The 15206-nt window shown below is 36.7% G+C and overlaps 2 protein-coding genes and 1 pseudogene across 8 annotated transcripts; 1 reads left to right on the top strand and 2 right to left on the bottom strand.

Annotated features, from left to right (window-relative positions):
* Positions 1–4594: 4594 nt before the first annotated feature.
* LOC147517874 (putative transcriptional regulator SLK3) lies at positions 4595–9865 on the bottom strand. 6 transcript variants are annotated; one of them, XM_086589933.1, is made up of 4 exons: positions 9442–9865; positions 6913–6975; positions 5969–6142; positions 4595–5829 (listed from the first exon to the last, which is right to left on the bottom strand). In XM_086589933.1, the coding sequence occupies exon 4, from the start codon at positions 5632–5634 to the stop codon at positions 4882–4884; it is 753 nt and encodes a 250-aa protein (XP_086446059.1). In that variant the 5' UTR covers positions 5635–5829; positions 5969–6142; positions 6913–6975; positions 9442–9865; the 3' UTR covers positions 4595–4881. The 6 variants fall into 6 exon arrangements, with proteins under 6 accessions (XP_086446059.1, XP_086446063.1, XP_086446058.1 ...); XM_086589937.1 differs by having other exon boundaries at positions 5969–6130; positions 9436–9865; XM_086589932.1 differs by having other exon boundaries at positions 9436–9865.
* Positions 9866–10072: 207 nt separating this feature from the next.
* Positions 10073–12789, top strand: LOC147517875 (putative sugar phosphate/phosphate translocator At3g14410; annotated as a pseudogene). The gene is made up of 7 exons (XR_015211602.1): positions 10073–10502; positions 10581–10615; positions 10794–10906; positions 11157–11418; positions 11504–11761; positions 12206–12366; positions 12450–12789. The product of XR_015211602.1 is annotated as a putative sugar phosphate/phosphate translocator At3g14410 (transcript).
* A 560-nt stretch (positions 12790–13349) lies between these two features.
* Positions 13350–14300, bottom strand: LOC147517876 (putative F-box protein At4g22660). Its single transcript, XM_086593738.1, has one exon. The coding sequence runs from the start codon at positions 14298–14300 to the stop codon at positions 13350–13352; it is 951 nt and encodes a 316-aa protein (XP_086449864.1).
* Positions 14301–15206: the final 906 nt, after the last annotated feature.

The raw sequence follows: 15206 nt of genomic DNA on the forward strand, positions 1-15206 counted from the left end.
CAATTTGTGTTGGGCATACTCTAAAAAAAAACTATTATTATAAGTGTGTCATTGGTTTTAAAAAATTTATAAAAAAAATAATTATTACAAATTTACCATTGGTCCAAAAAAATTAGATTAGAAAACCCCAAACTTAAATGATCGGGCTGGAATGTCGTTTGAATTAAGTCCCAACGACTTCAAACACACGCCGACTTAAATCAAAACGATGTGCCCACACCGCTCAAAAGCCCAAAAAACATAACTTTATATTTTCAAAGTCCACCGTTTGGACCGAAAAACAGAACTTTATATTTTTTTCAAAATTCAAATCCCAAACGACATGGCCACATTATTTAGGACTAAGTCCAAACGGTGTGGCCATATCGTTGGAGACTTAGTCCAAACGGTGTGTCCATATCGTTGGGGATTTTTCTAAGTCTAAATGTTGTGGCCATTTTTTTCGAAGTCCAATCCCAAACGGCTACGGCCACATCGTTTGGGACTCACCCCGCACGGTGTGTGCATATCGTTTTGGGATTTGAACTTTGAAAAAATTAAAGTTATGTTTTTGGGCTCTTGACCAGTCTGGATAAGTCGTTTGGACTACGCCTTAAACGGTGTGGCCAAGTCGTTTAAATTCAAAACGACTGGCAAATTCGTTTAAGTTTGGGGTTTCGAATTCAATTTTTTTGAGACCAATGACATACTTGTGATAATTTTTATTTTTTTTTTTTTGATTTTTTGAAACCAATGGTACACTTGTAATAATCGTTTTTTTTTGTGGGAGTCCGCCCAACACAAATTGGGGTCCGTCAGTAACAAATACCTTTGATTTTTTAAGATAATTATTTTTTCCTAATTTTTACCTACTAAGATATGCCCGTGCCTATGGCCCGCGAGACCTCGACGCGCCAGCGCTATCTCGACAACTCCAGCGCGAAACAACTCATTGCGCCTTCAGCACAAGGCGCAAGGCCAACCCAATTGCCCATTATACATAAGTTCAATAGCATTAATTGGGTCAGCCAATTGACCCAATTGTGCAATACCATATCAAATTTGGAGGCCCAAAAGTTGATAAGCCCAGCTACAATTATTGACTTTTGGCTGATCCTATGGTATTGATTGCATTTAACAAAATTGCACAAATCCTCTAAATATTTAGATATGCTAAGTCATATTTTGGTAAGAATGATTACCTATACGAGACTTTTTATGCCCCACACTTCTCTATTTTATTAGGTAGATAATTAATTTTAGTTACTTTCGTAGTTCCATTTATACTGTGACACCCAACTTGCTTTTCCGAAAGTATGTTATGGTACTGTTTGTGATAATGGATTTGTGATCAATGCTGGCTGCGAATTTCCAACCACTTGGATTATTATACTGGTTAATGATATATATATATATATATATGATTTCTTTGGTTTTTCAGTGGACTTTTAAAAGTTTATTGAGGAAGGGGTTTGGATTTTTAACTATAATATATTTTAGTTACTTTCTTTGAATACCTCACTTTGAAAAAAAATCATTTAAAATATGGAATTATAGATGCATTTGATTTGAGTGTGACTTGTCTATGTGATAGTATATGGGCATCCATACACATATGTCCATCTTGGTACATAATTAGTGACATCCCGCCAAAGACAAACATTTTGTTACTAGGTGGAGCAAATATGCTAGCTATGTATTGAATCTGATTCCAACCCTATCGTGCAGGCTTTCAGTAAGATTTCAGGAACCTAAAGCCAATAAGGCTTCTCACTTGGAACCTCACCCACAAGAGTTATGATTTGTGATTGGCACTTTTTGCAATTGTCGTGATTTTATTTAGTGCCAATGACCATACAACAATTTTATACTCTGCTCACTTCCTCTGCTATGCCCAGTTTTTGTCAGCTGAAATTTTCAACATTTTTCATCAGCTCAGGCTCACTCAAAAAATTTCAACCCGTGGGCTTCACCATGGACCAAAACTTCGAACTGGGCTTTACAGTCGTTGAAATATCTGGCAAAAACAATCAGAGAAGGAGCTCTCACTTACATTTACATTCTTTTATACATCTTTCTATCCAGCGGTCAGATTTTCTTTAATAAGGTCAGTCACAGCTGATACAAATCTATTTCATATACATATTTATATGTATGATTAATTTGATTGACATTTTTTGTTACGTGGATGCATGCAGTGGGCAGTGGCGGAGCCAGGAAATTGAGTGAGGATGAGCCAATCCCAACCCAGCCAAGCATAAAAACAAAACTCATTTTTTTAACTAATTATTCACAACTCTTATTTGAAACTAGCCATTTGGCCCGGCCTATGGCCGGACTTGCTACATAAATAGCTAATGACTCAAAAGCCTAAAATCTACTTGAATAAATAATATATGTATATTGATAGCTAATGATTCATTGTATACTTTATTTGAAGGGTTTATGTTTTTCTAATTTTTTTAGAAGGGTTTTGACAAAAGGTTTTATTTCTATTTTTGGGTTATTATTATCCTAAATAACAATTCTTATCATCCACCTATATAAACTATATCAAAATATAGCGCAACAATCAAGAAATATAACACGTACTCAAAACATACCATATGTTGGAATATAACACGTACTCAAAACATACCATATGTTTAAGCGATAACCGAATTATATTCATTACGCACAATGCTTTATTCTGCATTTGAAGTTCTTCTACTTGAATATTTGCTTCGTAGAGCTCTTCACGTCTAGTCATGAGTTCGTTGTAGTTCACATCTAGTACTTCAAACTTGTATATATGTTGTAGATAGCGTATGACATTTCCTGCAGCAACATTTTTTGAGTCAACTTTCTTGGTTTGGTATGTTCCAAATGATGTTTGTATGCTAGGATAATTTGGATCTTGATGGTATTCTCTTAGTATAGGCACATTGATTGCGACATCCGCTACGTACTGATAGTTCTCAAATATTGAACTGTAAACTGGTTCTTCATAAATCTTTTCTTTTTTGAAAATTTCTCTAAGTGCACTCTTCAGTGAAACATTGTGTTTTGTTTTGTACTCCACGATCTTCTTGTTGTATGTTTGATTCTTGTTGTATGTTTGATTATCTTTTTTTTTAAAAAAAAACATATATTGTCATGGAATAAATTGTGTTTAGCATGTATGTGGTTGGTATATATATATTTCATAGGGTGAAGAGTCCATTTTGTTTTGTAATTTGACTGTAATTAGAAGTTTTTTTAATTACATCTGGAAAAGGACGACTATGAGATAATGATACTATCCTAAAATATATAGTTATATGAATCTTATACGATTTTATTGCAACATTACTTTTTCCACGCTGATTAATAACTATTTTAAGCATAAAAGGGCCATATCTGGCGAGCTTCTCCATTTGGACTTGCAAATGGCACTATTGTAACCGGCTTTACAAAGACCGTCAGAAATGTCGCTCGTCAAACATTTGCGGCATTCCTGTGCCATCGGTCTCTGTCAAATGCATATTGTTCCAGCTAATTTTGTTGTCTTGAGTGCTTTTTTGGTGGCTTTCCTGATCCTAGACTCCAGAGAATTAGTCCTACTTAAGGTCTCCTGTAAGAATTATCACCAAGTAGAATAGGAGTCAGTCATGTCGCCTTATTAAATTCCTGGTCCTAGACCATGGGCAATGTGTCCATTATATATATAGTAATGAACCGTGAACGAATGTTCTGTATAGAAGACATGAAACTTACATGGAGAACTTCTTGTTGTCTCCCAGAAAACTTTTCTTTCTTCCACATGTTTGATGATATTACCATAATTAATGCTGTTACAGACTAAGAAACTGATGGTCTGAACTGATCGGCCTACAGGCCCACTTCATGAGCCTATGAATCTTTTATATGATTAAATAACGAACTAAGATAGTAAGTTATAATCGAGTGAGCGCACGTCCAGTTTTAATTGCTGATCCTTGATCCTTCCCATTTTATGTTATCTTTTTCTTTCTTTGGAAAATCTCACCACGAAATAGCAAAGTTCACTTATCATATCTTCGTTGCCTATAAAATCAAGCTGGATTTTTATAGCAAATATATATTTCATGTTTTAATTTTTAGAAAATAATCATTGCAGCAGTTAATTTCTATATTTGTATCAATTAATGTTGAAGAGGAAAGTAAATAATTTTTTGCAAAAATTCTGAACTGGACGTCTGGAACTGGAAAAGGGACATAAATGGTGTTACACATGACATGAAAATGAAATGGAGCGAGATCTTATTCCATAAAAATGGCTGAACCCGGTCATCCAATGAGATTCCAAATTATACTCTTGGCTGGAACAACTGGTAGAATTCATGCTACAATTTAATATGATCTTGTTAGTATTCTTAACTGACTTCGGAGATAACTGCAATCATCTAATAACATGGCTGCAATGAAACTCCAACAGCCTGATGTTTAGTCAAAATTGTTTCACAAAAAATAGTAGTCAACAAATAAACGTTTTCAAAACAGTAAGATCTTGGGGAAGAAATGAAAGAGCATTTTTGAAGTGTTGTGTGAGCACCTGGACTTTTTTTAACAGCTAAACAGTTGAAACTGACAATCAGCTGAATACAGAAAACACAACTTAAAAAGTAGACAGGTTTGCAATATCATATCCAGATATTAATGGAGTCACATCAAGCGTCTGATTATAGATTACACTTGATGAATTAGAAATGGCAAACCTGCAAAACTGCCAAACCCCTAATTTAGAAATCCCAGATTATCCAGGTTATATAATCCCCACAATCATTTACTGATTTGCCTAATGGTCTTGTACAAACACGGTGCATCTTGCAACAAATGCAGATGCACCCACAACAACAATGACATCAGCTTTGTCCTCCAGCCATAAGCCATGGCCGGGAGCCTTTATACGTCCCACTCAGGGAATTCGTTAGTTATATCCTGTTCCAATTCAGGCAAGTGAAGATTCTTCGTGTCATCTGAAGATTTCAGACTAAAACTGTCGTTACCACCAAACATGGGGTTGATATTAGCCGAGGTCTTAAAGCTGTTGTTCCTATTCTGCATCTCATTGATAATACCGCCCGGAGCATTACTGCTGTTCCTATTCTGCATCCCAACCATGCCTGTAGCACCCGCCCTCATTGGCAGACCTCCATTTGTGGCCCCATTTAATACATTAAAGGTTGCCTCACCTACAGGTCCATTTGCATTATGCCCACCAGGTGATTGTTGTTGCACCCTTCCTCCACTGTTATTCATCATCTCATGAAGCAACTGCTGGATCATGTGCTGCTGCAAATTCTGGCTGCCTTGAGAAGACTGTGAATGGTTCTGCTGTAGTGCACCGTTTATTGGGTGCTGCTGCTGTTGAGGCTGGCGTGGGGTTGACAATCCATTAACTGGTATGTTTTGCATTGATCCCTGAATCGAAGATTCATGACCTTGAAATGGAGAAGTTTGTGTCTGAATTGGAGTATTGAAGGGAGAAGCCTCTTGTTGAAGCGCATTAGGATTCGAATTCATGGAGTTCTGCCTACGCAAGTTCTGATAATTGCTGAGAGCCAATGCAGTTTGTGCTGAAGTATTCAAGACTCCACTTCCAACCATGTGGTTGTTATTGTTCATATGACTACTAAGACCAGGATGAATTGACATAACATTACTCAGTGTGTTGTGATCATTTGGTAGACCATGAGCACCACCAACCTGCTGCCCAATTTCTCAGGTGTGGAATCCAGTAAAAAACCAAAAGTTCGAGACTCTCTCTTACCTTCCCCCACTTTCAGCCGAGTCTTTGGTGGAATAGCACTGTTAAATCTCGCTCATCATCCATATAAACAAAAGCAAATCCTATAACATAAACAAAAGGAAATAAAATCTGGTAGATACCACACAACTACCAAAGAGGAATAATACAAAATCCAGGATCTCTATGTAACATAATGAAATTAAACAACAACAACAACATGAAAATGATAAAATAGTATACCTTTTATATACCTGACCAAAGGTACCACCCATTACGAAACAATCCATCAGCACACTGATGACCTTCCCAAAGTTCAAGTCCACCAGTAACAATTTCAATCCACGAAAACAACTGGATGGTTCGCTCTCAAACCTTCTTTCTGCAATTTAACACCAGGTGTATCTGGTAATGGACCTGTAATTGCTTCAGTTACATATTGAGGAAACGAAGCAGACTTCAAAGTTCAAACTGATGGCATGTAAATATATAATATCAGTAATGGTACTTTACAAAATGTTAATTTCTACATTTATAATCTATGCAATTATCAGAATAAAAGGAAAGTTACATAAGGCAACCTAATTCACGTATAATAGACTAATAAACATGCAACATGCATCATAGATTTCTCACTCATACCTACAACAAATAAAAAGGAGTGAGCGGCCACCGATAAATGAAATAAAAGGAGATGAATATTAAGAGTGGATTATTAATGACATGTGCAAATTAGTTATCAATGGCTCGCAATTTCATCATAATTATAACAACTTGTAGTGGTCCAACACTCCAACCATTATTTTAGGAGACTATGGTTTGTCTATCGACCGAAATAAAAATTCTAAACTAAACATTGAAGATGTAAAACATGATCTCCGTTGTCGGTGAACATGGAAATGTTCCTCTGTTTTCAGCAAAAATCAGTAATAAGGACAAAAGTGCATCTCCTAACATTATTACACTTTTGGCGGATTTCGCCAAATCAGATGAATATAACTAAAAGTGATAGGAGAGGGCAAGAAAACTCCAAAGTTTCAATGTAGTGTTCCACTGCTGGAAGAAGATTCAAGAACTGATTTTCTGTCTAAATAAAATCAGTTCTTTACCAATACATAATCCTAATTCCAAAATACTCTATAAAATTATACTACCTTAAAGAGAAAAGCTTCAGAAAACCATATAACCTGATGAGCAAAGCGAGAGTTCTGATAACCAGTCTTCATGAGCTGTCCCCAAACCTTGTGAAACTGAAAAGGCAAAGCAGAAATTGTAAATCCGAGTATGAGTGACTGCTCCAAGTGTCGTTTTCATGCAGAGACTCAAGGACAAACGATGTTTAAATAGATCAAGGAGAGAAAAGCTTTGTATTTCATGGTTCAACCCTACAAATTTACCACCTCACCTCAACAGACGTGTACATCCTAACGTAGCATGTTCATTAGACGTACTCATGAGATTGTAGTTCTTTGGTACCAATTACTTTTGAATTATTTACCTCAACACACTCACAAATTTGCTTACAGCAGCAACAACGTATACAGAATGGTAAATGCATCCAATGCCCGACTATCTCAAACATGCATGATGTCAACACAAATAAGTGCAAAAGCACATGGAATTTCTTTCTTCCAATTAAATGTAATTCGTGTAAACGATGTTAATGACTTAATGACCTTTAAATTAGATAATCATAAACAATAACCACACACCTGTTTAGCGACGAATTCAGGATAATTGTCTTGAAGAATAGAGAGAGCTTGATTAGTAGCATGACGAAGTTCCGTCTTCAAAGGTCCAGGTGAGTTCTTTAAGTCATTAACCTGAACAATCTGGACTAAAATCAAGCTTCTAAATACTCTTCTCCAAAAACTGAATCCTCCACCTCAAACAGTTTTTACTCTTCTCTTCATCAGAGAAAGTCTTCTGATACAATTCCTTGTTCTGGAACTCCCCATAAACATTATAACAAACTGGGTGTCCTTCTTTATCAAAACCATTCATGAAAACAACTTTTTCAAGATCAGTACCAAGATCTTCATCAAGAATCCTTCGATACCAAACTCCTTTCTCCACAGCACAGTGTTCTTCACCATAGTGAATGCATCCTTGACCTTGAAATCGCGACCTAGAAGAACTTCAAGAGAATAGTATCACTCTTCTCCCCAAGTGAAGACTTCTTCTGGTGGTACTTGTTCTTCTTCAACAATTGGCGCTTGTAGTCTCTTCTTCCTTGGTTTCTTCAACAACAGTTTCAGTTTTGGTTCTTCTTCTTCTTTGGCTTACAGCCATACTTATTGTTATTTTGTTTCTAGGCAAATTATTTGTAACGAAGAGCTCAACAATAAAAATGTAACCTAGTTATTTCAATAGAAGCTAAACTTCAAAATAAGACCAACAGTAGTAAAACAAAGCCTCTACGGGATAATGGAGCAGTGGGCTACTAACAGTTTAGTAGCCTAAATGCAACATATGAACTACCTTAATTTCCAACCTGATTATCAAGTGGCTAGAAACTGTCAAAGACACCAAAAGCAAATGACAATGGCAGCAAAATACTTGGCTCATCAAGTTAGTACTGCCACATTAAATTGAATTTCCGTAAAGCTTAACAGTGTAGATGCTTTTCTCTAAACAGTCAAAACCGATGAGAGCATCTTTAATAAGATTAATACAAACCATTCTAGTGTTATGAGACACTTTCCAGGATGACATTTGCAAATACAAAGTAACACCATCAATATATTGTACGAATCCAAGATCGGGAACCTCACCACTCCGAATCATCATACAAATGGCATTCCATGTGCTTCCACAACCCTCCCTTCTTTGCAAAGAGCATGCATCAACGTGTTATATGTTATCACGCTTGGCCGAACTCGGCTCCATCATTTCACGGAAAAATTCTAATAGCATCATTCATATAGCCTCCGATAAAATACCCATGAATAATAGAACTGTAAGTGGTGACATTAGGGAATACATTTTATCCCTCATTTCTCCAAACAACTTAAGTGCCTCACCCATAACTCCCTCCTTAACAAACCCATTAATAACTATATTATCTTGCCAACCACATTAGGCTTACAATTCTTCTCCTCCATTTTCCTAAGCAAACCATTAGCATCCATTACCTTACCCGTCCTACAAAACCCATTAATAACAAAACCATAAGTAGGCTTCAGGCGGGCATTTCAACATTCTCATCTTCTCAAGTAACGTTACAGCATCCGATAACCTATTCTCCACACAAAGACCCTTAATCAAAGAACCAAAAATAATCGTATCCGGATTATGCCCTCTTTTAATCCTCTCCCCAAAAACCGCAAACCCGCAATCAACAAAATTCAAATGACAATAACAATGTATCAATATAGTCAATGTATAGTTATCCAGGACGACGCCAATCAAACCTATCTTCCTATACAAGTTAATAACTTCCAAAAACCTCTTCAGTCTATACGTTACATTGCTTTTAATAACATATTAAAAGTGTAAACAGAAGGTGTGGGGCATATTTCGATTGCGCGATTAAAGTAACCCAATGCATGTTCATATGTCTTTAGATAAACATTGGTCAGTTATGAAGTGTTCTAATTGGGCTTTAGTGTTTGGTGTGTTTAAGGTGATGAGTGATATGGTTTGTGAATCTGTTAATGAGTGTTTTGAGAATGAAGAAAAAGAAGAAATATAACGTGATGAGAAAGTACCACTACCCTTTGGAGATAAACAACAACGACATGAAGTTATGGCTGCTCTTATTGCTGCTGCTGCTGCCATTTGTACAGCCAATTTTTGAGAAGGCAGAGATGGGTGTAAACACTTTTTGCTTCTCACATGTAATGGTGTTATGGGCGTATGAGATATGGGTGTTGTGATATTTGCACCCATTGAATTAGGAATGGTTATATTTTTTGCGGATGGATTGATTGGTCTGGGGTTTTGACGAAGAGTCTTTTGCTCTCTTCTTTCTCTCTCTCTCTTTTTTTTTTTAAGGTTCGGTGAGAAGAAGTATGGGTTTTATTTGTTTTGTTTTGTTTTTATTTATTTGGCATTGGATCCAATCTGAAATATAGATGATGGTTCCATTAATGAGCTCTTGCTTCATATTTCATGGTAATGGCGGTGAATAAGAAGTGGTAGGTTTTGTTTTGTTTTGGTCTGGTGAAGAGTTTTGTTTTATTATCTTTGTTTGGGTTACGAACAATTGAAATCTGCAAAAAAATGGGGCGTAGATTTACTTTTTTTAAGAAAAATCTGATGTGTCAGTATCAGAGAAAAAAAGGGAGCTGACGTGGGTCACTGGGAGCATTTTCCACTAGTCAGTATTAATGGTCTTTGATTATTATTTGTCACACAAAATGAAAATAATCAAAATTGAATGCCCTAGTGCAAATCTCTAGACCCATTAGTGTTGTTATGTACTAATGTCCAGATTTTTATGAATAATTTCAACAATTCTTGTGCATCTACATTTCTTATTTTCTAATTATCTTAGGTGTTCTAGATATGATTAGGTTTTACTAATGTCACATAGAGTAGTGATGCAATTGTTCAAAGAGGGGCTCTATTTTTGGTTGAAAGGGGTCGGGACTATATACAGAGATTATTCCAAGTTCTTCGAGAAATTATATACGTACTAAAATTATTTTTACCGGATTGCGAGGTCATGAATAGTAATTTGGAATTTCAATCATCATCTCTAGAATTACAAATTAATCATTAGGTCTAGTATAGGTCTAGAATTACAAATTAATCATCATCTAAAGTTTTCAAGGTACATTTTTTTATATATTGTTGGAACATACTAGTTTTTGTTTATAGGATTCTGCTTAACTTGATTGTGTTCTTGCAGATTATGAAGGTTGAAGAGGGAATGACTTTAGATATGTAAGCATCAAACAAATCCTTCTTCATTATTAGAATGTAGTTTAAGATAATAAGCACGGGAAATCGGTCGGGGATTAATTGCATATAATGGACCGATTATATAGAATAAGATTTTTATTATCTGATAATTGATATGAAAGGGTAGTTTCATGAATTGAATTCTAATTTTGGTGTTCAGATACACTACTTCAGTTATCCCAATTGGTGCAATGTTTGCGATGACGCTGTGGCTGGGGAACACTGCATATATGTATATTTCTGTTGCATTCGCACAAATGTTGAAAGCTATCAGTATGTTTTCTCCAAACTCAACTACCCCTGTATAGCTATGTGCCCATGTTATTACCTTTAATGTAAGTATGTACGCGAGTCAAATCTGTCCATGTAAGTATGTCCAAGTGCCCCTGCGTCAGCTGGGGTAATTGTTACATGGCTAGAGATTGAAGTATCCCAACCTTCACACAGTCTGAAGTGTTCTTCTTACCTGTATACAGCCATTTCTTGGGGCAAATGTTCATAATGTAAGCTTTCAAATGTGCAGTGCCTGTAGCGGTCTTTATTCTTGGAGTAGCAGCAGGACTTGAACTTATGAGCTGCAGAATGTTTTTCATAATGTCGTTGATCAGTTTTGGCGTTCTTGTTGCTTCATATGGAGAAGTAAATGTTAACTGGATCGGAGTGGTTTACCAAATGGGAGGTGTTGTTGGAGAAGCGTTGAGGCTAATTTTCATGGAGATATTTGTGAAAAGGAAGGGTCTCAAACTAAATCCTATATCTGTAATGTACTATGTCAGTCCGTGCAGGTATGTGTAGAACTTTCTTTCATAAGTTTGATTTCCAGCTCTTACGTGAAAAGCTGCCTCCATGACAAAATATTGTTTTCTGCAGTGCTCTATGCCTCTTCATCCCATGGATATTTCTAGAGCTGCCAAAGATGAATGCGAATGGGCCATGGAGTTTTCAACCTCTTGTGCTGACCCTCAATTCCCACACTGAATCTATCGGTGTTCCTTGTCATCTCACACACAAGTGCATTGACTATTCGTGTCGCGGGAGTTGTCAAGGATTGGGTGGTTGTCCTACTGTCAGCCCTTCTGTTTGCTGACACAAAGCTAACTGTTATAAACCTATTTGGTTATGGAATTGGTAAGTAACTGCAAAAACCCTTTTTAATATTGTCATTCGAAGAGGATGTATGGGTTATCATAACCTCATGCATGTGACTGTTTAACTGTCAACCTCCTCCCCTACACACACACCCAAAAAAAAAAATCTACATATATTGTAAAGACAGAAGACACAATCTCAATCTCATTCTGGTTATTAAGTTTTGTTTTCCTCGTAAATTGCCTCTTGAGTCCTATAGACTATAGTACTTGTTTTGCATATCCATATTCTCTTGCTATTTTCAAGTTCACCTCAGTGGGCTTTCCACAATCTCCGAGTACTTGCTTTCGGATTCATAGGAAAAGAGTTACAAATTATAATTTTAATGCATGTTGTAATTTATTAGGGGAAACGGCTTGAAAGAGATCTAGTGTAAACATTCAAACCTCTTTTAAAGTGAAATCCCACCCCCCCTTCCTATAGCGATTGTAGGTGTAGCTGCATACAATAACCACAAGTTGAAAAAGGAAGCTTCTAAAACAAGCTCGGACGAGGTTGAAGAGGCTCAGATGGTACCATTGGTCACATCAACGACTCATCAACAAGCAGATGTATAGAAAAATTGTTCTTGCAAATGGCTTTAGGTATGTAATTTACATAGTAATAACTGGTTTATGATTTTTTAAATGCCTGTTTATCCTTTAACTGACCAAATTATGCTGTGCAGTGTTGTTGTTTAAAAGATGTCCAACTTTAAGGAACAAATCATTTCTGAGCAGAAGCATTACCTGTCTTCTAGATCGCTAACTCAAATTAAAACTGAGCTTGAATGCTGAAGCTGAACCTTCTGAATGGAAAATAATTCATGGGAGGCAGCCGATAAGTTTTTTGGAGCCTAGAGAAGTAAACTTCTGTAAATTCTGGCACTCCTCACATTTGATTCGTGGAATGTTGGTGTACACTGTTAGTATATGATGCTTTGTTGTATATTGATTTTGGAATTCAGTCAGAGTATAGTAGACAAAAGAAAAGCAAAAGATGTGATATTTTTTTTCAAATCTCGGAAATCATTTCAATTGTTGATGCACATGAAGAGAATATATATATGGTAAATTAACTACTGATTACTATTTCCCTCTAGCAATAATAAGTTTAATCCACAAATTTAACCATTCTCGTTCTATGGCTACTTTAATGCTTTCTATGATTGCCACAACACTCTGCCAAGTAATTATCTGCCACACAATGCTTTACCTATAATCAACTTAAAAGTATACTTCATCTTACACCATGTATACCGAGAAAATATATTACACAAACCAAACAAGCTAAGCAGAAAAGAAACTAGGTTAATTAAGTGAGTACAAAGCTAAGCAGCAAAAGAAACTAGGTTAATTAAGTGAGTACAATCCACTTCGACACAAAGGTCCCAACACGCCATAGCAATGGAGTTTTCAAATAATCCAAACAGGAGGTGAAAAGGGAGAAGCTGGAGTAGTGTTGGTGTCTTCCAAATTAAAAACTCGTGTCAAAAGGACTTTCAATGTCGAGATTATTAATTGTATAATAATACTTCGGATGATGGTCTTCAGTGAAATAGATGCAATTCCTCTTGAATATTGTCAAGTCAGAACTCAGAAGCCAACACAGAAACCGAGGTATTATAACCCAAGAACAAGGCATGTTGTCCAAAGCTTTTCACGGGTTGCCGTTCATTATGAGCAAAATCAAGTTTATAAACATATAACGTACAAGTACAGAACATACTTTCTCCTTCTCCCTGTTCTTGATAATCAGCAGCTCGAACAACTTGTAGCAACGCCCCTGAGCATTCCACCAAGTAGTGATTTACGTTTAAGAACCATGAGCAATAATAGGACATGCGCACTTTACTTGCCTTTGGAGGATCACTCTTGATATCACAAATGTATAACTTCCCATTAACACCAATTCCATACAATTGCTCCTTGAAGTATATAATGTCCATAAAAGATGATGTGATGTTTTGTATTGTCGTCCACGTTTTGTCTCCTGGTCTAGCAATTGCTATCGTCCCGGAAGTATGGATAGCTACCGCAATGCAATCTTTAGATGGATCCTTAGGATAGTTAGAGGTTAAAACCACTTTACTTACCATAAGATCACGAAGTTGAGTTCGATTTATTGTTCGATCCTCAAACGGCCAGATATCGATTGTGGATTGTGATGGGAGATTCATATGAACTTTGGAGAATAGATTGAAAATATGCATATCAAGTTCCATATCAACCGTAACAACCCAATTACCTGCGGCTCCAACGCACCTATGCTGATGGATCTCGGGTAAATCAAGCTCGTATACTGTCGTCTTATCGAATTCTTCTCCACCTCTGGTAAGACCAAGAAAGGAACGACGACATGTTGATGTAGTCTTTTCTTGGGGTAGCATGAGTAGAGGAAGTTGTGGCAGTGGATAGTTGTAAGAAACGCATCTCCATGACTTGCAAACAACTCTAAACTGCAAGTACTCAACAAAAGAATCGAGTCGTTGGCAGATGAGTGACAGGAGTTCTTCTGGGATACCAGACCAATCAGCCATTTGAGTAAAGAATGCGTACGTACAAGAACTAAAATAATCAGAAGACATGCCCGTAGTTCTTCTTTTATACTGGGTTAAACCTTGTTTGTGTTGGATTAGGAAAGTCGGATGAAAAAGGTTATAATGGAAGTTTCAATTTAAATCATAAAGCAATTAGAGTACTTAACCAATTACTACATCAAAACGGGGTATAGTCACACTTTCCTATGGTATAGGGCCGTGCGAACCTGAATATCGCCATAAGAGTTAACTCCGGCCAGCCATGGCCTAGTCGCCTCGATGGCTAGATATCTCGTGTGATGACTTGTAGAAACTAGGATGAGTGAGACTGGCCCAAAGTGGATCCCGATAGAAGGATTTGAGTGCATTTTTCATGGTATGGGAACATACAAATCCTTCTATCGGGTATAATTTGAAATGCACTTTCCTTCATGGTATTGCATTTTGTACGTTCCAGTATAAAAGTACTAACATTCTTTCCTTCGTAACACACTGGAACGTTGAGTGCATTTTTCATTGCTTATTGGGCTCTGTTTATGCGCATTTTCAAATTGGGCCATGAGGAAATCGGGCGTTTCCTCTAGCATTCTTCCTTGACAAGTCACAACCAAATAATGTTCATGAGCAAGAGTGGACACAAGAGGCTCTTCTCCACTGCAATGTCAAAGTACTAACACCTAATGCAGTTGCAAGCCTACAGCTTAGAGTGCAGATAAATTTTTGAATAACATTTCGGTTGGATTCTCGGCTTCTCGCATCAATTCAGCATTACTTATCAGATCAAAGCATTAGTTTTAGCAGAAGTGAAGATTTACAGTTTTAAATGTTTTCAAAGTTTGCTATCCTGTGCTTTAATTGGATGCGAAAAGTCATTAATGATTCAAATCTTCACTTTGCCTTTGTGTG

The sequence above is a fragment of the Coptis chinensis genome, chromosome 2, assembly GCF_015680905.1.
Source record: "Coptis chinensis isolate HL-2020 chromosome 2, ASM1568090v1, whole genome shotgun sequence".
NCBI classification, from domain to species: Eukaryota; Viridiplantae; Streptophyta; class Magnoliopsida; order Ranunculales; family Ranunculaceae; genus Coptis; species Coptis chinensis.